General features: G+C 49.2%; 7 protein-coding genes across 7 annotated transcripts; 3 read left to right on the plus strand and 4 right to left on the minus strand.

The window, feature by feature from the left end:
* Nucleotides 1–405: 405 nt before the first annotated feature.
* jhd1 ([Histone H3]-lysine-36 demethylase) lies at nt 406–4,670 on the plus strand (the record flags this gene model as incomplete). Its single annotated transcript, XM_040794302.1, has 2 exons — nt 406–3,735; nt 3,789–4,670. 2 exons carry the CDS (start codon nt 406–408, stop codon nt 4,668–4,670), a joined length of 4,212 nt encoding a protein of 1,403 aa, XP_040649552.1.
* A 953-nt stretch (nt 4,671–5,623) lies between these two features.
* Nucleotides 5,624–6,325, minus strand: PGRI_065890 (uncharacterized protein; the record flags this gene model as incomplete). The annotated part of the gene is made up of 3 exons (XM_040794303.1): nt 5,624–5,979; nt 6,045–6,113; nt 6,175–6,325. The coding sequence occupies 3 exons, from the start codon at nt 6,323–6,325 to the stop codon at nt 5,624–5,626; spliced, it is 576 nt and encodes a 191-aa protein (XP_040649553.1).
* Nucleotides 6,326–7,621: 1,296 nt separating this feature from the next.
* PGRI_065900 (Multicopper oxidase, type 3) lies at nt 7,622–9,447 on the plus strand (the record flags this gene model as incomplete). The annotated part of the gene is made up of 2 exons (XM_040794304.1): nt 7,622–8,591; nt 8,642–9,447. 2 exons carry the CDS (start codon nt 7,622–7,624, stop codon nt 9,445–9,447), a joined length of 1,776 nt encoding a protein of 591 aa, XP_040649554.1.
* A 342-nt stretch (nt 9,448–9,789) lies between these two features.
* On the minus strand, nt 9,790–11,556 carry PGRI_065910 (Tetratricopeptide TPR2; the record flags this gene model as incomplete). Its single annotated transcript, XM_040794305.1, has 2 exons — nt 9,790–11,497; nt 11,552–11,556. 2 exons carry the CDS (start codon nt 11,554–11,556, stop codon nt 9,790–9,792), a joined length of 1,713 nt encoding a protein of 570 aa, XP_040649555.1.
* A 616-nt stretch (nt 11,557–12,172) lies between these two features.
* Nucleotides 12,173–15,407, minus strand: PGRI_065920 (Sirtuin family; the record flags this gene model as incomplete). Its single annotated transcript, XM_040794306.1, has 6 exons — nt 12,173–13,048; nt 13,111–13,518; nt 13,572–13,597; nt 13,655–13,777; nt 14,285–15,233; nt 15,285–15,407. The coding sequence occupies 6 exons, from the start codon at nt 15,405–15,407 to the stop codon at nt 12,173–12,175; spliced, it is 2,505 nt and encodes an 834-aa protein (XP_040649556.1).
* A 432-nt stretch (nt 15,408–15,839) lies between these two features.
* PGRI_065930 (Golgi transport complex subunit COG4) lies at nt 15,840–18,328 on the plus strand (the record flags this gene model as incomplete). The annotated part of the gene is made up of 2 exons (XM_040794307.1): nt 15,840–17,060; nt 17,114–18,328. The coding sequence occupies 2 exons, from the start codon at nt 15,840–15,842 to the stop codon at nt 18,326–18,328; spliced, it is 2,436 nt and encodes an 811-aa protein (XP_040649557.1).
* Nucleotides 18,329–19,099: 771 nt separating this feature from the next.
* On the minus strand, nt 19,100–20,935 carry PGRI_065940 (ammonium transporter; the record flags this gene model as incomplete). Its single annotated transcript, XM_040794308.1, has 3 exons — nt 19,100–20,365; nt 20,436–20,767; nt 20,824–20,935. The coding sequence occupies 3 exons, from the start codon at nt 20,933–20,935 to the stop codon at nt 19,100–19,102; spliced, it is 1,710 nt and encodes a 569-aa protein (XP_040649558.1).
* Between the last annotated feature and the right edge of the window lie 5,413 nt (nt 20,936–26,348).

Below are 26,348 nucleotides of genomic sequence, written 5' to 3' on the forward strand. Positions count from 1 at the left end.
TTCATCCACTCGAATCCTTGTCACTTTCCATCCAGTTGACAGGAAACATTTCCTGGCTACTGGATCTCATTCGATTCCCTTCCCTACCTGCCCGCAGGTTGCGGCGCGACTCTCGGCGCCTTTGTCCTCCCGCCGCTCGATTCGAACCCCCTCAACGCTCCGCAACTATCGTCGACCACCTACGTTGCTCTCAATCTTTCATCAAATATCAATCATATACCTGCGGCCCGTCTTGCGCATGCTCTCCTGCCAGGAATGACATTCCCGTCGCCTGCGCCGGCCTCTCGCTAGCCCGTGTGGTCCAGTATCCCCGCTTTGCACCCACCTACCGCAAGCGCATCTTTTCGCACCTCCGAATCTCCATCTTCAATTTTCTTTCGGCTATAATTTCACCGGGTTGCGAAAATGATGAGTGCGGCATCATTCGCAAATCCCATCGGCGGCCGCCCGCCGCAGTACCGTACTCCGTCCCCTCCTCTCCGCGCTGTTGAGCCTATCACTCCATCCACAACCACCGATTTTCACACCTCTTGGGCTAGCCGCGGACCTCCTCGAGCTGCCAGTCTTGATCGCGATCAGCGTCCTTCGAATCACAATCGACATGTCCCCGCGGAGGGTGGTTCACATCAGCGATCGGGCCATGGCCGCTCGAGCTCGACTATCGATACACTTGCGACGATCGCCCTCGCAACAAGTCCAACCTTCGCATCCCTACCTCCCAATCCGCCTTCCCCGGGGCTTCGGTCGACAATTCCCTTATTTCCACCTGACTCCGCAGAGTCTGAACGACCAGCCAAGCGGGCACGGTCGGCGAGGCATCCGTCACCCTACCGCCCGGGCCCAGGAATGCTGACAGAAAACCCACACCCAGCTGGGCTTGAAAGCATGACAACAGATGCAGAGCTTTTACTCAATCTCGCGCGGCCTACTAATTTCCACCCGAGTAACCACACAAAACGAGTCAGCATCGACGAGACCTTCCATCACTACGCAGGCGACGCGATCCGTCAAGCTCGAGTTGGGTTTTCTGCTTTTGGACCTCCGGGCCAGGGCGATGTCAAGATGAGCCACAATTCTGAGGATATCCCTCATTCCCGCATGCGCTCTCGCTCTGACGGGTCGGCCTTCATATTCCGCCCTTCTATTCGTGGAATCCGCCCAACTACTAGCTCTGGCACTCTCCCACCAATTGTTTGGGAGGACGAACAGGAAGGCAAAGCCTGGCATTCACCAGCCGACACGCCTCACCCTAGTGCTTATGGGATCCATCCTCCCGCCGATCCCCAGGAACCTCAGTCCCCGCAAAATTCCCTGCCCATCCCACCGAAAATGGAAGAGGAGGAATCTGATACCAACCAAGCAAGCTGCGGAGCGTGCCATCTAGTGCGCATCCCAGTTGAGACCGAGGAACAGGATGAAGACACGTGGATCAGTTGCGATGGATGCAAACGATGGTTCCATATCGTTTGCGCGGGCTTCAAGAATGATCGAGAGGTTCGCACAGTCGACAAGTTCATCTGCCGGCCATGTCGATCAGTCTATGGCCAAACAACATTCGTCCGCAAGTCCTCGCGCGCCCGAACAGCTATTGACTATGCAGGCCTGAATCAAGGCCTTGTCAAAGCTGCGACTGACTCATTGGAGCACCACTATCTTGAGCCCATTCGTCAAGGAAAGATCCGATTTCAACCTGAGAATTTCCCCCGAATGAAGCCTGAGTTAGTCACAGCGGAATACTTCGAACGAGGCAACGGGTGGACGGAGCCTATTGTTATACCTGCATGTTGGAACACTTCCGAGCCTGTTTCCTCGGAGAATCCAGACTTCGAATCTCTGGTACAGGAGGCTTCATCTCAAGAGATGTTCGATGATCTTCTCGAGAACCACCCAGAACAAGAGACCCACATTGAAGAAACTGTCGATTGTGGCCAAGACCTCTTGGGTATGGTCATTCCACGGGGTCTCACTGTCCGCGCTGTGGCAGAGCTTTACGGACCCGACGAAAGGGTTGAAGTGATCGATGTCAAGTCTCAGCAAGGAGAGGACAAGAGGTGGAACATGCAGAAATGGGCCGATTACTACGAAAGCAATGAGCAGGACAAGCCAGTCAGGAATGTCATCAGTTTGGAGGTATCGCAGAGCAAACTTGGCAGGCTTATCCGGCGACCGAAGGTTGTTCGTGACTTGGATTTGCAAGATGCTGTGTGGCCAGAAGAACTAAAAGCAATCGGCGAATATCCCAAAGTTCAATTCTACTGCCTGATGTCTGTTGCGGACTGCTATACCGACTTTCACATCGACTTCGGAGGATCTTCGGTGTACTACCATATCCTGAAGGGCAAGAAGACTTTCTTCTTCATTCCGCCCAAAGACAAACACCTCAAGAAGTATGAGGAGTGGTGCAATTCTCCAGCCCAGGACTCCATTTTCCTTGGAAACCAGACCAAGGAGTGCTACCGTGTGGATCTCTCCGAGGGAGACACCATGCTCATCCCGTCAGGCTGGATTCACGCAGTTTGGACCCCCGAAAATAGTTTGGTTATTGGTGGTAACTTCTTGACCAGACTGAACTACGGGATGCAAATCAAGATCCTCAACATCGAAAAGGAGACCAAAGTCCCCAAGAAGTTCCGATACCCTTTCTTCCAAAAGATCCAGTGGTATACGGCTCAGAAGTATCTAGAGGATGACCCCATCCCGCAAAATGTGATGGAAGCATTCATGCAGGATGAGAATTATCGATTCCACCGTCAATATCCCATTTATTATGAGTTTGGAGAACGCGCCAACCAGGAACCTCCAGGCTCCCCCCATTACAATGCACGTTTCTATTCACAGGCGGAGTTGGAGGGCCTACTTGAGTTAACTAAGTATTTGCTACGGACCGCACTTATTGCGAGTGGCTATACCGTCGATGGAGTCGTCTCCATGGACGTTCGAAACGCGGTCAGACGCTCCATTCCGAAAATTACGGGAGATCCCGTGGACATGATCAGGAAATTCGGAATTTGGGTCGCCTGGAAGCGTGGTAACGAAAAGGCACCCCTCTGGACTCGGCCTGGCGTCATCGAAAGCAATCCTAAGGTTTCTATTGCAGACAAGAAGCCCGCAGGACGGCCAAGCCGTCGATCCGAACGGAACGTCGATAACCAACGCACCTATGCCGAAAGACAAGCGGTCCAGTGGCCTTCAGAAGAGGCCCCTGCCACCCCGAACCCACCATCCAGCAGCCTTGCTTATGCACAGTCTGATGGAAGTGCAACACCGGCGCCATTCAGTATTGCTCCAGAAGCGAGCAGTAAAGATACTGCAACACCCAAGCCCCGGGCCGTGCAACGAGCCTCAGGTCTTGGCCCAAAGCGGGTTGCCTGTGACGCCTGTCGCAAACGACGTATTCGATGCCGACACAAAGATGAACCCGGTGACCTGGTGCTCAACGGGCAAGTCGCAGTCAACGCCTTTACACCCGGCTCTGGGGTTAGCACACCGTCATCGTTGGCCCAGGATGCTGTGTCTGCTTTGAATTCCTTGGCAGCGATTGCATCGCAAACTGGGTTCCAAAACAACGGGCATCTTGTTGACCTGGAACGATTTGAGAGCTCGGCAAGATTCCAATCCGCGGTCATGGGCAGCTCCACAATAGCTGCCAATCGCCTCATTGATGTGAGCCCTGACGGAGCCAACGGGGGGAAAAAGGGGCGCAGCAAGGCGTGCGATGATTGTCGGAAAAGCAAGGTTTGTACCCCCAGAGACTGATTGTTCATTTCCTGTTACTGACCTATTACCAGCGCCGTTGCATTCATGATGAGTACGGTCGGATAGATCCGATCAAGGCCCAGGAGCGCTCTAAACCTCGTGCGAATGCTTCCGCCAAACGAGCACGCCCTGCTGAAGAGGATGACATGCCTACCACAGCCAAAAAAGCGAAGCAGGAGAGCACATCACCCACGACACAGCCTGCAGTACTCTTCGATCATGACGGCGATGAACTGATGGCGCAAGGCGACATGGCGGATGCTTATCATCACGAGCCTTTCAGTCAAATTGACTCAGGTAGGCCTCTGCCTGAGGCAGATGAGGTAGCTCAGAATCAAACTCTGTACGCATCACCACCACCTGCTTTCCAGGCTGAGTCTGTGGATGCAAAGGGTTTAAATTCTGTGTCTGTGTCTTCGTCCAAGCCAGCCACCTCCTTAGTGTCACCGCCTACGTCGCTGGCCGACGAGATGGATGGGATCCAAGAGGGAGATGCCGTACAGTCTGTGGAAGGGGAAGTGTCAACTGCTCTCCAGACACCCAACTCTAGCTCTAGGCATTCGTCTCGCCAACCTCGACACGTCGACCGGTTCGCGCCCGACGCAAGTACAGCCCGGGGTCAGAAACCAGCGGCACGAGCCTCATCTTCGACCATTGGGCCACGCAAAACCACTCCTGTTCCAGCGTCCACAAGAAAGCCTTCATCACGTCCTTCGTCTTCGCATGCGAAAAAGAGCTCTCCGATGTATGAAAAGCATTTCCATCGTCACGCTCCTACATCACTATCTCCGCGTCAGCACAAGCATACTTATCACATCACTGGAGACGAAGATGCAGACGAGGAAAGTCTTCGTTTGATACGAGAGCTACAGGAACAAGAATTTGGTTTGCGGAAACGATCGACGCGAGTGTAGCAGAAGGCAGCACAGGGATGTAGACTGGGTTCTGCTTTATGTTTTCAGGGTATCAACCAACTCGAGATGGGAAATTCGGTGTTTATTTTTTTTCTTGTTATTTTCATGGCGTTTTCTGGGTCTGGGAGAACTGGGGAGTTTTGGCCTTTGATATCAATTGTTTGCATCAGATGCTTTTCTTTGTCAATCTGCTTTGCTTTGCTCTTTTTACGTCTGTTTTCACTTTTCCCTTTTCCCCCTTTCTAGTCTTTTCTTTATTCTATTTTATTCCCTGTGGATTCTTTGATTTATGCCGGGGCCTCTTCACAACCAACACTTTGCTTGCTAATCTTTTGTTGGGCTTTCTCTCTCCCTTCGGCTGCAGCAACGAGGCGGTTTATGCAGTCTCGTATATGTATTTCCTTTTCGTTTCCCTGAGACAACGTTGTTAACGCTCATATAGCAACAGGGTTATGTAGCACTTGAATCTATGTTCTTTGATATGTGGGTTCTTATACTAGTTGCTGCCCGATGATCTAGTGGCTGATACTCTGTCATCGAGGTTTATCAATTCATCTTTCATTATTTTCCTACTTTTATTGTCATATCCAATACTCCATTTCTAATATGACTCCAAGTCCGAAACTAAACGAGAACTAGATATTTTTTACAACCGAAAACTAAAGCACCAGTGGCTGGAGAGGCGTATATATCCAATTGAACTACGCTGTATAATTAGAAAATAACGGACTCTCGTGTTCTGGAACCAGTGAATGCATAGTATAGTACTCAGCAATAAAGACAATACAACATAAAGAGATACGCGGTAGCACATTACTAGCTGCTGATATTCCACAAAATCTCCGGCTGAGTAGAGCCGAGATCGATTCACTACGACACCACACAATATACTGATTCCCACATATAGAGACCCCGTACATCACCAAACCCCAGGATATCTACCTGATCCCAGCTCAGCTCAGTACAGATACCGTCGCCGGCTCAACAGTTCGCAGCACTAGCGGTATAGTATCTGTCATGACTTCAGCTGAGCTACTCCAAAGCAAAGAGTACACGCCATCCTCAGTTTGTCTTGCATAAAAGTTGGCCCCTTCCACATCGACTAGGACATAGCCCCCATATGTAGACCACACATTGCTGAGCTGGTTCGTCCGATCTCCCGACGATGCTCCAGTGAATGCAACTGGATTGGAGTTCGCACTGCCCTGTTCTAGACACAGGTTATTGGTATCAGTCGAGAGAGTGTTAACGCCCTCGGTGGAACTGGAATGTGCAGTCCAGGTGTTTGACCCGTCGGTGGCGGCAGTAACTGTTACATATAGTTAGCTGTAGATTCTTGGGGGGTTCCATCAATTAGATATCTTGGGTTCTTACAGTCGACTGGGGTCATTGCGGCCATTGTTGGTGCGCTTACTTTGGATGCATCTGCGGCATGGGCAGTACCTGTTTTCAAAGTGATATAAATCAGTTAATGCTGTTTTGGGGCTTGGAATGGCTGAGCTACCGTTCATGTAGAAGATGGGAAGTCCACTAATGTCTGCGCCATACGCATACAGCTTGAAGGGAGTGGTATCGGTTGATTGTCGCTTATAAAGTGGATTCGCAGAGCAGACGAGCCCGAAGACTAGGAGAGGAAGAATAGAAAAGGATAGCATCTTGCAATAAACGAGTCATACAATATGTTAGAAGGGGTGTACACGACAGTGTCAGGATTAAGCATAACTTATAGAAGAAGAAATGGTCACGAGGACATAGTCTATGAGATGATAATCGCTGTAATTGGCAATTAGAAGCAGGCAGTGCACTAGGAACTACCCAATGACATATGTGGTTTGCGTCGGTCATTCTCTTTATTTCCAGATATTGTGATCCAGCCCCATTTTGCAATTTGGACTGGCATGAGCTGACGACCAGGATCCCAGTCAAAGAGAAAGTTTCATCATCTGGCTGTGTTTCACATTCATATCCTGGCTATTCCAACCCCAATGGTCAGATCAATTCATCCACTCACCATGCGTGGCGTCAAGACCTCGCAAGAATTGACAATCCTGGACAACCAGCTGATATCTCAAAGGAGAAACAGAAACACCTATGCAATAATAATTCGTTGGATACCTACGCTCGTATATACATATGCATGCTGAACCCTGTTACACCAACGTGAGAACCGCGTGTCGGGGAGCATAACCCTAATGCGACCTGCAAGCCAATCTGACTGCGATCGAACTAGAGAACATCCCCCATCGTAATCTCTATCATTGGCTCTTTTAGTGTTTCACTTTGGTAATCTGAGAAATACGAAACCCTAGTTCGGGGAAATCTAGGCCACCTACCGTCTCAATGGTACTCTTACGAGAGAAAAGCAGCAGTCACCTCCAATATCTGCAGACTCCAACCAGCCAGTACGCACGTGCTATGCTAGGCAGTGTAATATCGATCCAGCCACTGGGGATACCCCTGACCCGACAATCTTCTGACAGTTCCTAAGGTGGATACGAGGCGCATTGGACTCACTCTTACTATTCGGGTATCCGCTGAAGACAGACCTTAGCATCAGAGCTGGACGATGACGATAGCTATTCGCCATACCCATTCATCTGCTGGGTCGTCACGCGTAACACAAGTTCCTGTTTCCTACGGTTTCGCCGGTAAGGCTACCCGGCATATCCTAGTGGAGTATGCCAGCGAGGTACGAATGAAGGACACCCTGTGAAAAGAAACATGGCGTTTTTGGTCCTAGTCAATCTCCAATCTCCCCACTCGTGTCGTGCTGTAATGATATATAAAATAGTGGCTTAAATAGAGAGCAGCTCTCTTGATTGTGTATCAGCAACAAGTCTCATTCCTTTTCTTATACTTGAAGCATTTTGTTTCTCTCGGGCTCTACCTAGAGCTCTCACAAAGAGAGTTAAAAATTATATAAGTTTCCTACGTGGGTAGGACTTGCAGCTATGAAGCTCCAGGCTCTTCTTCTTCTGGCATTTGGCCTGAGTGCTTCTGTCACGGCCTATCCGGGGGATCCAATTCCTACACTGGATATACAACACCACCACAGACCCACGAAAACCAAGACGAGAACCAGAACCACCACCAAGCACCCCCATCCAACAGGAAGACCCTGTGCGGGCAACACGCCCCAAACACGGTCCCAATGGTGCCAATTCGACGTCAACACCGATTACACTCAGATAGTACCAAACACAGGTGTAACACGGGAGTACTGGCTCAACCTTGAGGATATAATGCTCGCACCAGATGGATTCCTACGGCCTGTAATGGCTGTAAACGGTACCATTCCCGGCCCAACCATCATTGCAGACTGGGGCGACTGGGTTGTGATCCACGTCACGAACAGCCTACATCAGTCCATGAACGGAACTAGCATCCACTGGCACGGGATCAGACAGAACTACACAAATGGCCAGGACGGGGTGGTCTCCATCACGCAATGTCCCACCGCACCGGGTTCAACGATAACCTATAAATGGCGCGCCGTGCAGTACGGTTCATCGTGGTACCATTCGCACATTGGACTACAGTCATGGGAGGGTGTGTTTGGTGGAATTTTGATCAATGGCCCTGCGACGGCGAACTACGATGTCGATAAGGGCAGTCTATTCCTGATGGACTGGTCTCATCCCACTGTCGATCAACTATTCCTGGAAGCTCAATTGATTGGTCCGCCGACTTTAGATACTGGCTTGATCAACGGGACAAATGTCTTTGGTAATGGTACTAATTCTACGGGCCAGAGATTCGAAATGCAGGTTAATGAGGGAACTTCATATCGGCTAAGGCTTGTTAATCCAGCTGTTGATACGCACTGGAAGTTCTCGATTGATAACCACACACTTACAGTCATTGGGATGGACTTTGTGCCAATCAGGCCGTTTACAACAGATCATGTCAATATCGGAATGGGTTCGTTGCTTTTATCTCTGATTCTAGAAAACCAACTAACAAGAAAACAGGTCAACGCTACGATGTAATTGTAACAGCAATTCAACGTCAAATCGCCGACTCCTTCTGGATCCGTGCAATTCCCCAAGAAGCATGTTCGGAAAATGCAAACCCGGACAATATAAGAGGAATCCTCTACTACGGTGACAGTCCCACTGAACCCACAACAACACCTTTCCCCTTCACGGATGAATGTGTCGACGAGCCCGTCGCAAGTCTGGTGCCGCAAGTGCCCAAGGTCGTCTCAGCTGCAGACTGGAATAACCTAACGGACGTGACACTCGGACGCAACGAGGAAAACCTCTTCCGCTGGTTCCTCAATAGCACGACAATGCAAGTCTTCTGGGAAAATCCTACGTTACTACAGCTCTTCAACAGCGAAACGACACCGAACTTCACAAGATCAAGTGGAGTTATTGAGCTGCAGCGGCCGAATGAATGGGCATATCTCATGATCAACACGAGTCTCCCGGTGGCGCACCCGATTCATTTGCATGGACATGATTTCTTTATTCTAGCGCAGGGGTCGAATCCGTGGGATGGGAGTGTTGCAACTAATAATCCGCCGCGGAGGGATACGGCCATGTTAGTTGGGAATGGGTTTTTGTTTATTGCGTTTGAGACAGATAATCCTGGAGCCTGGCTTATGCATTGTCATATTGGATGGCATGTGAGTGAAGGGTTTGCGCTGCAGTTTTTGGAGAGAGAGAGTGAGATTGAACCGTTGATTGATCGGACAGCTCTTGAGGATAATTGTGCTTCTTGGAATGTTTACGATGAGACTTTTGATATTGACCAGGATGATTCGGGGGTTTAGGGGGACATGGTTCTAGATGGGTTCGGCGATTATAAGTGTGCTTTGTGTGTAGGTAGATCGTTCCTCGGTGTTTATATCGCAAATTTATAGTGGATATTTTCGTTGTATCTTCTTCTTTTATCTACACGATTTGTCCCGAATTGGTAGTTTGGGTACAGAACAGATAGGTATGTACACTGGAAATATAAGTCAAAGATTCGTGGCTGTATATCATACGAGAGCCACGTAAGCTGGAGATGTATACCTACATCGATATAGGCAGTGTAAAACAAAACTATATACGTAATATAGTGTGTAGAGAGCGATGATCATCAAGCCCAAGCATATCAATCAGCACATCAATCAGCACTCACAACATCCATCCTTTTGAACCGCGGACGTTCGACAAAAGCATGAAACATTCACTGGAACGTCCGCAGATGCTAAGGCAATGTCGCGTGCAGGTTCAATAAAAGCCGCCTCCGCAGTCTTTCCAAGGCGAGTGAGACATTCATGTAAGCCATGCAACCCCCATACATTGTTGAGCTTTGCCCTGCGCCGAGGATAGTCCGGGTCGAATCCCAAATCCTGTTTGAACAGCACTTCCGCCTCCTCGACACGATTCTGTTCTAGAAGCAGGCCACCAAGTGCATGGCGGACTGGCTGCATCCAGGGAGACGGGTCAGAGTACGCAAGTCCATCCTCGCGCACAATAGCTTCCCTAAGGAAGGAAAATCCTTGCTCGATGTTTCCTTTCCTGTATTCCAGCTCTCCCGCAAGCATGGCTGAGGCTACCGCTAGGACATCTACTTGTTTGCACGGAATGCTATTGAAACGGCTACTAGGGACTGCCTTGCGCGCCGTTTCGAAATCTCTCTGGGCATTTTCGGCTTCTTCAATCCGTCCAAGTGCGCTAAACGCAAGCCCACGTGTGTAATAGATGATAGCTGTGGTCACGCAATATGTATCACGATCCTTCGGAAGCTCAAGGCTAAGAATCTGCTCCCAGCGACCAAAACGCACGAGAACATGTGCCTTGCTCCCCGCAAAGCTCTCGACAAAGTCTGCCATCGGAGGGCTTTTTATCGCCAGCACTTGGGGAGTTATGACCTCTTCGAGCTTTTCCGCAGCAGACATTGCGTCGGAGAAGCGGCCAGACATCAAAGCAGAATACATTTTCGCACAGATATAATGTATCCGGTATGCTGTGTACATAATAATTGGGTTTGTCTCCCGGGCAAAATAGATGTCGTCGGCAAGCATTGCTTGGTGGTTGGAGTCGATGCCACGGCGGTAGTCACCCACTGCGGCATCGATATGCGTGGGCATATGCAACATGTGCGAAGCATGCGGGACCAACCCACGGAGTCGATCCGCAGCTGGTAGAGCCAATTCCGGGAATGGAGACATCTCCATCAGGTGTATATATAGATGACAGAGTGCCGGGTGATTGCGACCGGTAGTCTGCTTCAGCCCCAGCTCGATGACATTGCGAGCCTCAACCGTGTGATCTCCTGTAGGTTTGCCACTATCCAAATCCCACAGTCCGCGTGGGCTGATACACATCAGTGCCTCGGCGAACAGAGCAGCGACATCCATATCGTTGCTGAATTTCTGATACATAGGTCGCATGGCATCTGCGTATGCGCGATCATAGGGACCCAGGTCGTCAGGTATGGCATCGACGGATGGAAAGCGGGCACCAATGGCTTCGATCAATGCCTGCTCGGCTGGGGTGGCGTGACTTGCCAGCTTGGAGGCTCGTGCTAGGACATCATTGACCTTCTGAATAGAAGCCCGGCGATCTTCTGAATCAAAGAACTTCCAGGCCTTGTTGTAATTCGGCCCGGCTGCGTAGGCGACTCCCCACAACGCCATCGCGCAATTGGGATCACTTTCCGCTGCTCGTTGGAAGCATCTTTCTGCTTCATCATGATTGAAAGAGAACGCCCATACCAATCCGCGATCGAACCACAGCTGGGTTTCTGCCGAAGAGGTAGTCACTGATCGATTATGCGAGCCAAGATCGTAATAGGTCTGGCCAACTGAGGCAAGATGGTTGGACTGGTCCCTAATTGAGGTATTAGAGTAGAATTCAAATTATAAAAATCACTGGTACACTTACTGCATACTGGAGTACTAGGCAAATAAGATCTAGACAGGGCTGACGCTGAAAGGATCGTATCCGACAAAAAGCGGAGATAGAAAGAAGATCAATGAGGGGGAACTACATGCTAATAAATACATTCTCATAGGTCATGTGATACCTACATTTGTAAATATCTTAGCCTGATGGGTACGTATTTGGCCTACATATGTAGCCCTGGAGATAGATGTCGCTGAATAACATCGGAGTATCCCACCTGCCAAACAATTAGGGCTCGGCATGAGATTTGCCCGAGATATCCCCGAGGTCCCCTCTGGGTAAATGTGTGTACGGCAAAGACATTTTAAAAGACATCTAAAAAGAATGGCTGAACTACTAAAAAGACTACCCAATACCACATAGATAGCCGACTATTCTTATACAACATACATAAGGGAATAATAAGCAGGTATTCTATTCACGAGCCTTCCAAGGCTAAACATACACAGAATCGATATATCGTTAAATCTTTATCAAACCCCCCGACCAGGTGGTATAAACCACAAATTCAAAAACATGTACTCCAACCCATCGGTAAGGGTTTGTTTTGTTATGGGTCAGATGATGTAGTCACCGTCACCACTACAAGGCCAGTCCCACTCAAAGTAGGGTCTTCATGTCAGCCATATTGCGGACACCAACAAGGTTACCAGCCTTAATACGCTTGAGGGTAAGGGCGGCAATAACGGCGGCACCAACACCGGAACCATCCTCGGCAGCCATGATGGTGACCTTGTCCTTCTCGGTAGGGGCCCAGTCGAGGATCTCGCGCAGGGCCTGGGCACCGCGCGCCTTGAAGTGGGGGTACTTGGTGAAGACGGAGCCGTCAGCACCGACGTGGCAGGAGTCGATGTTCTTCTTGGTACAGATGGCAGCGACTCCGCAGGCGGACAAACGAGCGGCACGGGTACCGATCAGCTCGGCGAGACGGCGAACTAGCTCTAGCTCTGGCTGGGTGGGGCGGATTCCCAGTGTGCGTTCAAAGAGCTCCAATGTCTCTGTGAGGTTCTCATATGGGTCCTCTTCGATATTGGCGAGGAAGGAAGCATCGAGCAAGTAGGGCTTGCGCAGCTTGGAGACATCCTGGCCGTTGAAGATGAGACCGGGCTTGTTGTCGATCAGATCAATTAGTGCGAGACGGAAGATCTCGCCAAGATACAGGCCAGCAGTCATCTTCTCGAAAGCTTGCTGGCCGGGGCGGGGAGAGTCGCGGTCGATGATGTCATCATATTTGGTGAGAGGAAGTACCACGTGCTCATTGTCGAAAGCTCCGTACTCGCAGTTAATGGCGACGGGCATGTCGGGAGGCAGGTTCATGTGGGCAAGCTTGGGTACGGAGCCTGCGTTCTCCATGTATGCAGCGTTGACGCCGGTACCGAAGATACAGCCGATCTTCATCTCGGTGTCGGTATAAGAAGAAGCAATGAGAGTACCGGTGGTGTCGTTAATAAGGGCTGCAACTTTAATGGGGAGGCCCTATAGCCTTATGAGTCTTTTGAACATGCGTAGGGAAGGGAACATCTCAACAATAAACATACCCGCTTCTTCAGGATCTCCTCCAGAGGGGGAACAACATCCTTACCCTCGACACCATCAATGTCAAAGCCCTTGGTCCAGCGCTGCAGAATACCGTGATCGATATATTCCTGAGTGGCGGGGTAGGAGAAAGTGAAACCGAGAGGCAGCTTGGCGAGGTTTTTGTCCTCGTGGTGGGTCTCAACGAACTGCTGCAAGCAGTCGGCGATATACTCCCACAACTCCTCGGCGGTTCCAGTTCGCAGCTCTTCGGGCATTTTATATTTAGATTGTGTGATATCGAAAGCGCTCTTCTCCTCGGTCAAGGTAATTTCGCAAACACGTAGGTTGGTGCCGCCCATATCGAGGGCCAGGTAGGTTCCCTGCTCGTTGCCATCAGGGAAGTCCAGGACCCAGGTGACGTTCATGGGCTATTTCTTATGGTCAGTCTATATCGGGATCCGGGGAATGGTGGCGCTCTCACAATGTTGCCGCCCTCAACGCTTAGGCCTATGTTTGTTAGCCGATGCGGGGGAATCGGAGAGCTGCGGATGACTCTCAACTAACCTTTCTCGAGCTCCTTGACGAAGTGGTTCACGATTTCCTTAAGCTTGGAACGATCCACTGTGAAAGCCTTCTCGAAGTCCTGAATTGGCCCCAACAAGTTCTGGGGCAGTTCGTGCATGGACCCTGTACAACACAGTTAGTTTAATAATAGACAGGGATATGAAGAGCCTCACCCTTCCGGGACGGTGGGTGCTTAGGTCCAAGTCCAACCATGATGAATGTAAATTTGAAGTTTTGAGGGAAAATAAAAAGGAAAAGAGAATTGGAGGGGGGGAAATGACGATGTTAACGTGGGGCAGTTGTAGATGTCTTGTTTTGGCTGTCGGAGAGAAAGGTAGAAAGTCAATTGGAGGGGGCAACATCTCGACTATAAATATTTTTTTACTCCTTTTGTCTTAGATTTTTTAAAAAATATTACATTAATTACAAGTTTTTTTATATGACTTCAATTCTTATGATCGACACAGATCTCTTGGCATATTGACTTGGTTATACTTAGCGATGTTGGAGCTCTGTACTCCGGGGCTTATATCTATGAACACCTACCGAGTATGTAAAGAAAAAAAAGAAAGCATATCGTATTTCTGCTTAAAGTCATTTCGTGAAAATCATCTCAATGTGACAGCTTACGCGCCAAATGGGGGAAAACATGGTCGAGATCTCCAGACTGGCGGTGTGCCTTCTCGTGTGACTCCAGCTTTTCCCGTACTTTATTCTGATACGCATCTGTCAACCCCAGAGTTCGATCGACCTCCTCCGTTAGTCGGTCCACTTCGTCATGTAGTCGTTCGTCGCGGGTCTGTAGCGGGGCATTCTCCTCCGCCCTTTGTTGCGGGTCGGGGTTAGTTTCCTCCCACAGTGCCTCCAATTCCTCATCCCATCCCATAGCCTTTGCAAACTTGCGCACTCCAGCATCACAGTCTCCAATCAACAACACATCATCGCTCCGGGATCCAAGGCCACCGACACGCTCCATATTGATGAGCAAGCGAGGCACACCCTCACTAACCATCGAAGGAAGACTAGCAAATGGCTGAACGGACAGACTAGTTCCCATGACAATGCAAAGATCGGCCTCTTCTGGAAGAGAGCGGCTTTCAAAGAATTCCGAGGGTAGAGATTCGCCGAAGAACACAATGTCCGGCTTAACCAGACCATTGCACTTGTAGCAGTGGGGTACTTCGCACTTGGCTACCAGCTGGTGCATCTCCTCGTCTGGGAAGGTCTCCTTGCATTCAATGCAGCGCTGTGACGCAAAACTGCCATGGGCCTCGACGATCTTCTCACCTGGCACACCTGCCTGGCGCTCAAGGCAGTCAATGTTTTGAGTAAAATGCTTCAAGAGCATCCCTTTGTTGTAAAGAAGTTTGATGAACGAGTGCACGATGGTTGGGCGATAGCGTCCGGGGTACAACTCGTGCGCCAGCGCATAGAAAGGTTTGGGGTTGCTGCGGAAGAAACCAATATCAAAGACTGCTTCGGGCTCTGGCAGGTCTAGCTTTGCCAGGTTGGCGTAGATTCCTGTATCAGGTGAGCGAAAGTCTGGAATGCCCGCCGAAGTGCTGATGCCCGCTCCCACCTGCATACTTAGTTAGCTTTTGTGCACTGTATCAGGGTCCATAGTGCATACCATCACCACAACTTTGTTCACATTGTGCTGTTTAACATATTTGGCCAGAGCCTCGATGTTGCGCGCCTCAAGCACCAAAGGGACTGTGGATTCATCCACCTCAATTGACGATTCGTTGCCCATGGTGCGCCGGTTTGGACGTCTTGGTTTGCGACGACCGATGATGGCGGATGAGGACTTGACGGATAAAAAGTCAAGTCTTGAAATGTATTAGATGAAAGCAGTCAAAATATCAACAGAGAAAGGTACGCAGGGGAAAAAAAAGTTGGGAAAGAGAAAAAGCGCGATTGATATGGAATCTTCAGCGTGGGGGAAAATGACGTCGGCCTGATTCACAACCACATTGAAAGGATGTCAGATAAAAAGACAAACAAACAAAAAAAAGGTCCAAGGCACGTTATGAGAAGTTATATTTTTTTTTTTTAACAATTTGGAGTCTCAAACCCCCGGTCTTGATGTAACACAGTAAACTTGAAGCTTGAAGCTGTGTTACCCACTCTCACCGCCCGCACCCCCTACAACTGTGGCATCAACAAACCCAACTTGCGACAACCAATGGCGCCCAGAATGGCTGCAACCGCCAATGGGCATAATACAATGCCCCAAAGCCCTCCAGGCACCAATGCCTCCCCCATACAGATATCTCCTCCACAGCCCGACATCTTCAATGCCAGCTCCGTCGCCGAGATCAAAGCCACGCTGTCCCACCTACACACCCAAGAAGCGTCGGTGACCGCCCGCCTCGATGCCCTGGTAACATCCCAGAAAGACCTCTCCCGTGAGTTGGGCAGGCTGGACCTGATGCGCGCCAACATCGGGACCCACGCCAGCACGACCCGTTCCATCAGCCATGGAATGCTCTCCGAAACCGCTAGCACCGCCGACCGGATCTCCAGCGCGGTGCGCCGGCTGGATCTCGAGCAGGCTCGGGTGAAAGCCACCCTTGAGGTTGTTGAGCAGGTTGCTGAACTCAAGGCGTGTGCGCTAGGCGTGGCGGGATCGATGGGTGCGCCCCAGGACTGGGAGAAAGCCGCCAGCTACCTGCACCGCGCAGCTCAGATCCCGGCGTCGGTCGTTAATGGAGCATTTGCTGCGGAGATGGTTCCTACGGCTGAAGTGCCGGACCCGCCAAGTGTGACTCTGGACAACGCGGCGGAGTCGCTGTGCGGGCTGTTCCTTCGTGAATTCGAGAAGGCGGTTAAGGAGAATGATGGGGCCAAGATCACACGCTTCTTCAAGCTCTTCCCACTCATTGGTCGCTCTGAGGTTGGGCTCGATGTTTATGGCCGTTATGTGTGCCAAGGTGTCGCGGCTAAGGCTCGGGCTAACCTTAACGGTGCTGCCGGGGGTGCTCAGACTAGGGATGGGTTTTTCTACGCCAATGCGCTTACCAAGCTGTTTGAGCATATTGCGCAGATTATTGATGGCCATGGCGGCCTCGTTGAGCATCACTATGGCCCCCGCAAGATGGGACGGGTCATCGAGCGGCTACAGGTCGAAGCTGATGTACAGGGTGGTATCATCCTTGATACTTGGAGCGATGAGCGCCATGTGGATCGCAAATTGATGGATATCAAATCTTATGCTTTCACTTTCTTGGTACAGAGCTTCCTGCCCGCAGGTCCACCTCGCTCGCACTCCCCTACCATGGGGGCGAGCGCTGCCACCGACGAGGAGGGCGTTGATATGAAAGAAATCGATGGCGTCTTGAATGAAATGGCTATCATGTTAGGCCGGTGGTCACTGTACTGCCGATTCCTGGCTGATACATGTAATGTGAGTTGTAACCTCCAACTCCTCTTTGATACCAGCACTAACAACTTCTCTAGTCTTCGATCGAGGATGATGCAGAGGACGATAAGCGATTCGAGCTTCCCACCTTCGTGCGAGATTCACCCCTCGCCCAAAAGATCAATGATCGCCTAGTGGCCCCCTTCAACGCAATGACAACCTTCTTCTTCCGTCGTTCCGTGGAAAAGGCTTTCCAACTAGACGAGTCCCCATCAGGCCTCACGCTGAACCCCCAGCGTCCACTGAAAGCCGACCCACCACACATCACCTCGGCTGTCGACGACATAATGTACATTGTCAACAAAGTCATCCAGCAATCGCTCGCAACCTCCCAAGAAACAGTCGTGACCAACGTAGTCCCGACACTCTCACGCGTCCTAGGCTCCGATTTCATCGGCATGACGCAGCGCAAGATGCGCGACGAGTGCTACCCACGGGCTATACAAGGTGGCCAACCCTCCGAGCAAACCACAATCTCCTTCCTAGTTCAAATCAACAACCTCGATCTAGGAGTAGACTACATTCGCCGAATCGTGCAAAACAACACGGGCTCAAAAACCCCCCTTCCAGCAGACACCAGCACCACCCAAGCAACCCCCCACCTCCTCACAATCTTCGCAAACCCAACCACCGCACAAAAAGTTCACCAAACCCTCCAAGCACTCTCAACAACCTTCGAAAGCAAAGTAACAGACCTCCTAACAGACGGAATCCAAGTAATCTTCAACAACGCCATAAAGCCCCGTCTCCGTCCAATCCTAGCAGACACATTCCGCGACATCGAATACGCCCCGAACCCGAACACAGACCCGGAAACTCCCAACTTCGACAACAAAGAACTCGTCAAGCCACGCTTCACATCTCTCTGGAACGACCTGTTGACGCCATACGCGCGTATTCTCACGCCGTCCGCCTTCGACCGCGTCCTCGGCGTGACACTCGCGTATCTGGCCCGTCTACTTGAGAAAAGGCTTTGGTCTTACGGGGCGCGGATTAACGCGCTGGGCGCGGCACGTCTTGAGAGGGATGTTGCGGGGCTTGTTGGGGCTGCTGTTGATGTTGGGTACGTTCCTGGTGCGCCGGGGAGATACCGGTATCGGGAGTGCTTTGCGCGGTGTGTGCAGATGACGCTTGTCATGGGTATGGATGAGGATGAATGGGATGAGGTTAGGAGGGGTGGTGTTGCGGCGGAGGTTGTTGAGAAGCTTGGGAGAGAGGATTTGATTAGGGTCAGAGGAATGGTTAGGAGGTAGAGGTCCTCGTTTTAGGGCTTGGGGGAGATTTTGGTATAGATTGGATTGTTTGATATGTTTTGTTTTGTTTTTTGCTGTTTCTCTTTTCTTTTTGTTCTATATATAGTCTATGCACTTGTAGACTCAAGATCAGATAAACCTTTTATGTTTACATATCATCTACGCTTGTATAGAGCATCAAGAGAAGTTTTGGAAAATAGATAAATGTCTACCTAGATAAATCAGGCTGTCTCTGTCTATACTGTAGACGCAGAACCAGAAAACAATCGGCAGAAAGCAGGGTATTCCCCTTGCAAATCAATAAAGCAGTTTGTGTACAACCCAGTTTAATATCCCCGCTGTGCCATAACAGGCCATAAAACATAGAACAATAGAACGCCAGGCCAAATTAGACTAATTCAAATTGCTTTTCCCGAGGGAGGTGTATTTGGTTTGGTGTTGATGAGGTATGTCATTTGGTGGCATGAGGGCGAAGTCAAGAGTAATAATAGATGGTGGAATATTGAGGTATGTGAAATCGGTGGTAGAGAGTTGGTGGTAGAGGTATCGAGAAAAGTTGGAGTATAGGTTGAAGACGTAGCAAAAGCCCCAGGCTTTTGGTTGCAAGAAAAGAAGCACGCTCAAGGGATATCGAGATAAAGAAGCGAAAACGCGAAGAAAATCAAAGCTTGCTGGACGAAATGGCGTATGCGAAATGTATGCCATGCAAAATAGATGGAGGGAAAGAGACTTCGGGAAAGGGGAGATAACAGGAGAATGTGGTAAAATCGATCAGTTCGCCGTCCTCTCTTGGACCGGCGTCATCACGATTGGTTCAGCACCCTGTGTATCATGAGAATACTGCTCAGCAGCCTGGCGAGGTGCAGGAGCGATCTTGATTTCGTGCATAGCCATGTCACCCTCACTGCCGCCGCGGCTGCTCTGGCTGATCTCACCATTGGGCGCATGACCCTCGAGCATAATCTCGCGTGGCGGGCTACCAAGCATCATCTCGCTATGCTCGCCAATGCCGTAGCGCTGCGCGGCGGGAATCTGGTGGCCGTCTGCGAGCTGGTCGTGATTCTGCGGGGTCCAAGCGAGGTAGTCACGGCGGACCTCGACGTAATCGTATGCGAACTCGCCCAGCTGGTCGTCATCCATACCGAGAAGCTCGGCTTCCTCGGAGGCGCGCAGGTTTAGACCCGGGATGGCGTTGATCGCGTAGGCGATGAGGGCAGACATGACGAAGGCGTAAGAGGCGGTAGCGACGATGTAAGCGATCTGAATGTACAACTGCTTGTAGTTGTGGATGACCCAGCCACCGACACCGGTACCAGTGTTGACACCGTCCAGGCCGACAATAGCATCGTCACCGAAGAGGGCGTTGAAAAGCAGGCCGACAATTCCAGCGATACCGTGTTCTGCCAACACATCCATAGAGTCGTCGATCCGGATCCAATACTTGATCTTGGTGGAGTAATTGCAAACAATACCAGTCACAATGCCGAGGATGACGCTAGCCCAGGGCGAGATAAATCCGGAGGCGGGTGTCGCTGCTACCAGTCCCGAGATTGTGCCGGAACACCAGCCGACCATTGACCACTTGCGAGCCAGACGCCAATCGAGCAGAACCCAAGTGATGGCGGCGAAAGCGGCGGTCAGGTTGGTGTTCCAGGAGGCCATGGTTGCACGCAGGTTAGCTCCAAATGCAGAACCACCGTTGAAGCCAAGCCAGCCAAACCAGAGGAAGACGGTGCCGAGGAGGATGAGAGAGACGTTGTGTGGGCGGAAGTTGAGCATCATGCGTTCCTGTCGTCGACCGAGAACCATCGAATAGGCCAGAGCTGTGAAACCGGAACCAATTTCGACGGGACCTCCACCAGCGTAATCCAGCACGCCGTACTTGAATGCCCAACCATTGACGTTCCAGACCCAGCAAGCGAGTGGACAGTAAACGACAGTAGCCCAGATAAAAACGAAAACCATGGCAGGAAGAAGCCGACCGCGTTCAGCGACAGCGCCCATAACGATAGCCGCAGTGACACCACAGAATTGCATCTAAAGATTGATGAAATCAGCATTGGCGGAGGAACTATAAGGGATCAGAATCAATCCCAATGTTCCATACCTGATAGAAAGCATAAAGCAAGTTGGGAACCAGCGGAGAACCGGGGCTTGGATCAGCCAATGTCTTCATTAAACCGAAGTTGCGTAGGTTGCCGATATAACCGTTGGTCGCGGTCGGGGAGAAAGCAAGTGAATAACCCCAGAGATACCACTGGAATGTGACGACAGACATGGAAGCCATACAAGCCCAGATCATACTGAGAGCAGACTTTCGACGGGCCAAGCCAGAGTAGAGGAATCCGAGACCGGGGACCATGACCATGACCATGGCCGAGGCCACGATGATGTAGGCCTGGTCACCAGATTGAAACCATTTGTTCACATTTTCGGTTCCTAAGGGGAACGAATGTTAGACCACACCTATAACACTGCAGGAGAGACGAGCATACGGGAATCGCCGCCCAAGTCTTTGTTGGTCGCAAGATCGTAGTTGGAAGGAGCTCCTATCCAATTGTAGGAGGCATAGTCCGGGGCGTACGGGGATTTCCCGCTGAACGCCATTGTATGAATAGCTCGAAGCTTGAAGGTATAATGAAGTGTCGAAAGGTGTTGAGAAAGAAAAGTCGAATATTCCAGAAGTTAAGGAAAAGGGAATTCGCCACGGACGATATAAAAGATAGGAAACCCGAACTTCTCGAACCAAGAAAAAAAACACGGAGATAAGTCGATCGACACTGGTGGGTCTCTCGTAAGAAGTCGAAAAAGCAATTCAAAGGAATTTCCCTCAATCTTCAATGAAAAAGCACTGCCTAGAGATAGAAAAGTTAAAAGGAAATCAGCTTGAAACAAGTTCGTAAATTTTTTGACAGGAAGGCGCGGTTAGGAAGAGAAAATGGAAAATCAGATAGGTGAAAAAAAGTGGTTAAAGTGGTTTCAAGTGGTTTGGTCCGAGATTGTGACAGTATCAATGGGATAATCCCGATATCCCAACCCATCCCATCTTCTCTCTCTCCATATCATCTGGTCTTGAGAGTATATAAAGTTTCCATTAGATTTCTGTATACATAATTAACATATTAACAGCTTATTGTGAACCTCGTCATTCTCGGCTCAAACAGCCGCGTGTGGCAAGGGATAAGTAATGGGTATTCCGTCAATAGTTCATTAGCCTTGCTTTTTCTTTTTCGAGGGATATACCTGCTTTTGGCCATTACATGTAGATTATGATCAAACCATTGACTCGCGGGGAATATTTCCTGGGGTTTATAGGTCCACTCCGACTTGGGTCTACTTCTTATATATCTTTAAAAAAAAATCCCTCTATATAACATAGATAACTAGATGTAGATAGCTTATCACCAATATCCTGCAGGTACCCCCCTTCTTTTCTGTATAGAATAGCATCGTGGAGTTCCAAAATCTGGGGCCCCTTGAGAGAAGAAGAGCTTATCTCTGTCTTTCGGATATCAGAGCTTCAAATTCCATCGAATTCCTATCCGCCACCAGCAATTGGACGAGTGACGCTGGATTCTACTGTATATGATTGGCTACAGATAAAGCCCAAGTTGCCACTCGCGCTAAGTGGGGCTCGGCCGCATGCCAAGCCTTTCCCTTTCAGGATTAGCGTATCGAAGTGGGAACGAGCCAACGATTGGCGACAGATAAGGTCTTTTTTTTGCCTTTCTTTCCGTATTTCCCCGATACGGGTCAGAGGCTTTATTTGTACTTTCAGACCGATGCCGGAGTCTTAGCCCTATCTACGACCATCTCGTATAACGTGCAATCCAAATATTTCAAGATATTCTGGGGGGATATTGTCATATTTACATTCTTCTGTGGATATTTTAGAAGAATTTACCCTTTTATTCTGCAGCGATCCGCTAGGGTCGTCCGCTCCCGCGGGACTGGGTCTTCAGCCTCTTTGGGCCGAGAACAATCTTCCGTTTTCGGAGCGTTTAAAGTCCCGGCTAGTGTGGAAAACTCTTATACTTTTGACTATCCATGGATAGAGTAGACCCTCTATAGCTTGATTATATACTACAGACTACAGACTATACCATTATACTTCCCGAAGTCGCTGGAATCCAAAATTATCCGAAGGACTCCGGCTTCTGACATGCGGAGTACAACATATGGACTTACTACACTCGTAGCCAACTATAACCCTCTATAAAAAATTATCCGAATGATAAGCCCTAGCCTTGGAATTCACCAATAAGCGCATAGAGAGTGGGGTCCACTTCTTGCTTCGCTTATAAGGCACATTTGGATTAAATTTGATATGAACAGCTGGCCGGCTGGCCCAATGGCAAGGCGCTTGACTACGAATCAAGAGATTGCAGGTTCGATCCCTGCGTCGGTCATCTTTCTTTTTTGCTTTCTATACTTGAAATTTTTGTTTTGCTCCATGCGTAAGGGAATCACACCTATGTGGTTCAATTTTTCTTGTATTACAGCTCACAGAACAGTCATGTTTTGAGGGGTTTTGCCTGTTTCGATACTACGAGCGATGCAGAAATGGAATTGTAGATTAAACAAGAAAGAGTGCCAGAGGTAAATCACCGGCAGCAGCCCTGGATGACAAAGAGTGAGTATCTTTCCGCTGAACAGGCATTCTTGACAAAAAGACATCAATGGAATGGCACAAGAGTCCTTAAATGTCAATATTATACACACCTCTTGAGGATCACTGAAAATAAATCACCCGCGTCTCTTCATACTTCCCTATCTTATGGTCTCTGTCCTATATCGGAAAAGAAGCCAGTCGGAAACTTGAAATAAAACAGGGACTGGCAATATTACCAGCGCTTCCACGAAGGCATCCATGAAGTCTTTTTCCTGAGCAAAAAATCCGGGGTGCTCTGAGTGCTCTGGGTCAAATATCTGAGCGAGTTCGTATGTTGTAGTCGATCCAGAGTACGCGATTGGAATCACCCTGGATTAGCATGTTTCAGGAATAAGGATCAAGGTGTATAACCCCAGCCTCATGGATCTCGTCCAAGAGCCGCTGGAGGTCGTGGGCTCTTTTCTCTGTGTAGTTATAGAGTTCAAGCATATGCACATCGGAGATATATTTCAACAGAACACCATTTGGGCGAGTATTAGGATCAATGCGCTTCCAATGGGGGCCTATTGGGCCTAACAAGCACCAAACAGTGCAAATATATAAAGTTGAACCCCTTCTTTAGTTTTTTTATTTACGTTTCGTTTTACCCCCATTTCTAGGCCTTATCCCTAAGGTAATATTCTATTTATCTAAATAGTTTAGAGTTTATTATAGGTTAGTTCTTAATATCATGTTTTAAAACGCGAAAAAAAAAAACGCGTTTATAAAGAATATTTGAAAATTACAGAGGTCTCTAGGAAGTACTCCTGTCTAAAGCTAGAATATATATCTGATATCAAGACATCAATATTAACACTTTCCGCAATATCTCGACTTTTACTAATTAGATTTCGTTTGAAATTAGAATACCATATACTTATACAGTTACTATAATCTAATATTCTAACCCTAAGCCCTATACGATCATAGAAGGTCGTAACACAGCAATTACAGGGGTCAATTTATTTGATACCGATAGGCTTTAACATTGGGCGCCCATGAATGGGCCTAGCTAGGGTTGGGTTGGGCTTTAGACGCCGGGCCCATTTTTGGGCTTTGTGGAGCTCTAGGAAGGATGCCATATATTTCTGCTTCCCTCTAAACGCCTTTGCATAAACGATTTGTTGCCCCGTCCCTATAGGCGTATACCTTGTTGAGGCTCTTGCCCATGCATTAGGAAAATCGGTTTGACGGTCCGCACACAAATTTGAAATACGAATATTCGATCACGATCATTCGCGCCGTCATTCTTCCCGGAAGCCGATATTTTATGCAAATAAACATTTCCTATGCGTCATAAGGCGTTAATCATAACCCGACTGACGGGTTGCAGTTGATGCAAAATGTTATTTTCTATACGGAGTACGTAGGGTTCAACTACTGCAGGGGATCAGCCACCTAGAGACCCACTCGGTCACCCCAAATTGGTTGGAGAGTGCCCACCATTGGGTTGGTTCCTTATGGAACCACTGTTATGGCTTCTGGGTGTTCCTGGCAGCAGTCACTCTCCATGGACCGTCTCGGGTCAAATTGGTGAATTCATGTTTATCATCTGTATGCTTGGAATTGGTGCCGTAACCACCTTGGTACGCGGTGCCGGAGGGTTGCAGCTTTTAGGTCAGTTCTCCATTTCTCATAATTATCAACCTTCACTTTTCGCAACCTATGTTCTTTGTCAGCTGACGTGATCCCCAACGTAGCTGTCGTGAATGATCTCGAATCAAAAAATCCCAATATGTTTGGATTACATGGGGGTAGATCCAGAGTGTTTTCCATGACAGAGGCATCATTCAGTCTTGGGATGATGGTAGGCCCTCTGATATCAGGATATCTCTGCCAAATACTCGACTACTATTACATGAATTTCACAATAGGTCAGGATGATCAATCCCTAGCCTTGCAGCTATAATCTGTGAAACCTGCTGATCGTCCGTATAGCCGTCTTGTGTTTGATCGCTGCTCTCTCCTCCATCTGCTTTCTTAGCAGCAAGTTGAAGAAGAACGTTCCACCAAAGGCGGTATGATATTGGGAGAATCAAAGTGCCCACGAAGTGCAGAATGATTTTACTATGTTTAATTTCAGTGGAGTTTTGGCTGAGATAAATCCATTTGAATCTACGAAGTTGGGCAGCTAAGTGAATTACGTTAGCTACTGGAAAATTGCCCCTAAGTCAAAAGTGGAAGAGAGGTTGATTGGGGAACAGCACGAGGTAGGACTCCGTAGGAGGGCCGTAACGTTCTTTCTGGTAAAATTCCCCTCTTAACCCGTCCCGCAGCCATATAACTACATCTATGATATGTTTCAAGCCCATGCGGCTGAGGTCCGTGGGGGTTTCTCTGCCATCGATTCGCTAACAACTCTTGGTGTCATTATAGACATCGGGATAAGGCTAGGATTTGAGGCCACTAATTCGCCCAGTGACATTAAAGTTACGAGTTTTTTTACTCACCCGCTTCCTTAGGGCGATTATGGTCGATCCTGAAGTATTCCCCGACGGAGAAAGTTTTAAACCGGAAAGATTCATCGAAACCACCAACCCCAGGCTTATCAACCACAGATTTGGCTGCTTTGGCTTTGGCCGTCGAATGTGTCCTGGTATGCATGTCGCTCTTCAGTCGCTTTATATCGTGATTTCCCGGTAAGACTCTTTATCATCTCCTGTGATTCTCCAGTCGAACCCCGAATTGATTTATCAATTAAGGATGTTATGGGCCTTTGATGTACTTCCGACTATCGTCGACGGTAAACCATTTATTCCAGATGCGAACGATTTTACCACCGGCTTGGTCAGCTACCCAGCTAATTTGAAGTACCGACTCATTCCCCGCAGCGAGAAGCACAAGGATCTCATCATCATGGAGGCTAAACGTGCCAATGCAGACATGGCGGATTTAAGTGGATAGGGTTAAGTACACGACCCAGGGGTTGATGACACGGGGCACGGTGTCTTTTATACGGAATACTTGCCTTGGTTGACTCAATTTCCGCCTTAAAGTGTACTAGAAATGTATTCAACATACAATAAATTTACATATTTCGACTTGACGGCTTTGCCTCTTTTGAATTATCTATACTAGCCGAAAATCAAGGCAGCCTATTGATTGTCCTAGGTTTCACTTCCAATGCCCCCCTAAGCTTTGCTTGAACTCGTTTGCGCTCTGTACATGCTCGTCTAAAGAACCATCAGAGCAGGAAAGCCCGTAATATCGGCCAGCATCGCTGCTGTCCGAATTTTGTCCATTAGGTGTCCCTGATTAAGCAGTGCATCTGCATCCATTGCCAGGAAGATATGGCAATCCCAGAGGCAAAGCGCTTTTCAACCAAGTCTGTATCTGAGCTTCATAGGTGCTCCACACACTGCCTATGAG

Source organism: Penicillium griseofulvum (genome assembly GCF_001561935.1).
Source record: "Penicillium griseofulvum strain PG3 chromosome Unknown contig_91, whole genome shotgun sequence".
Lineage (NCBI taxonomy): Eukaryota > Fungi > Ascomycota > Eurotiomycetes > Eurotiales > Aspergillaceae > Penicillium > Penicillium griseofulvum.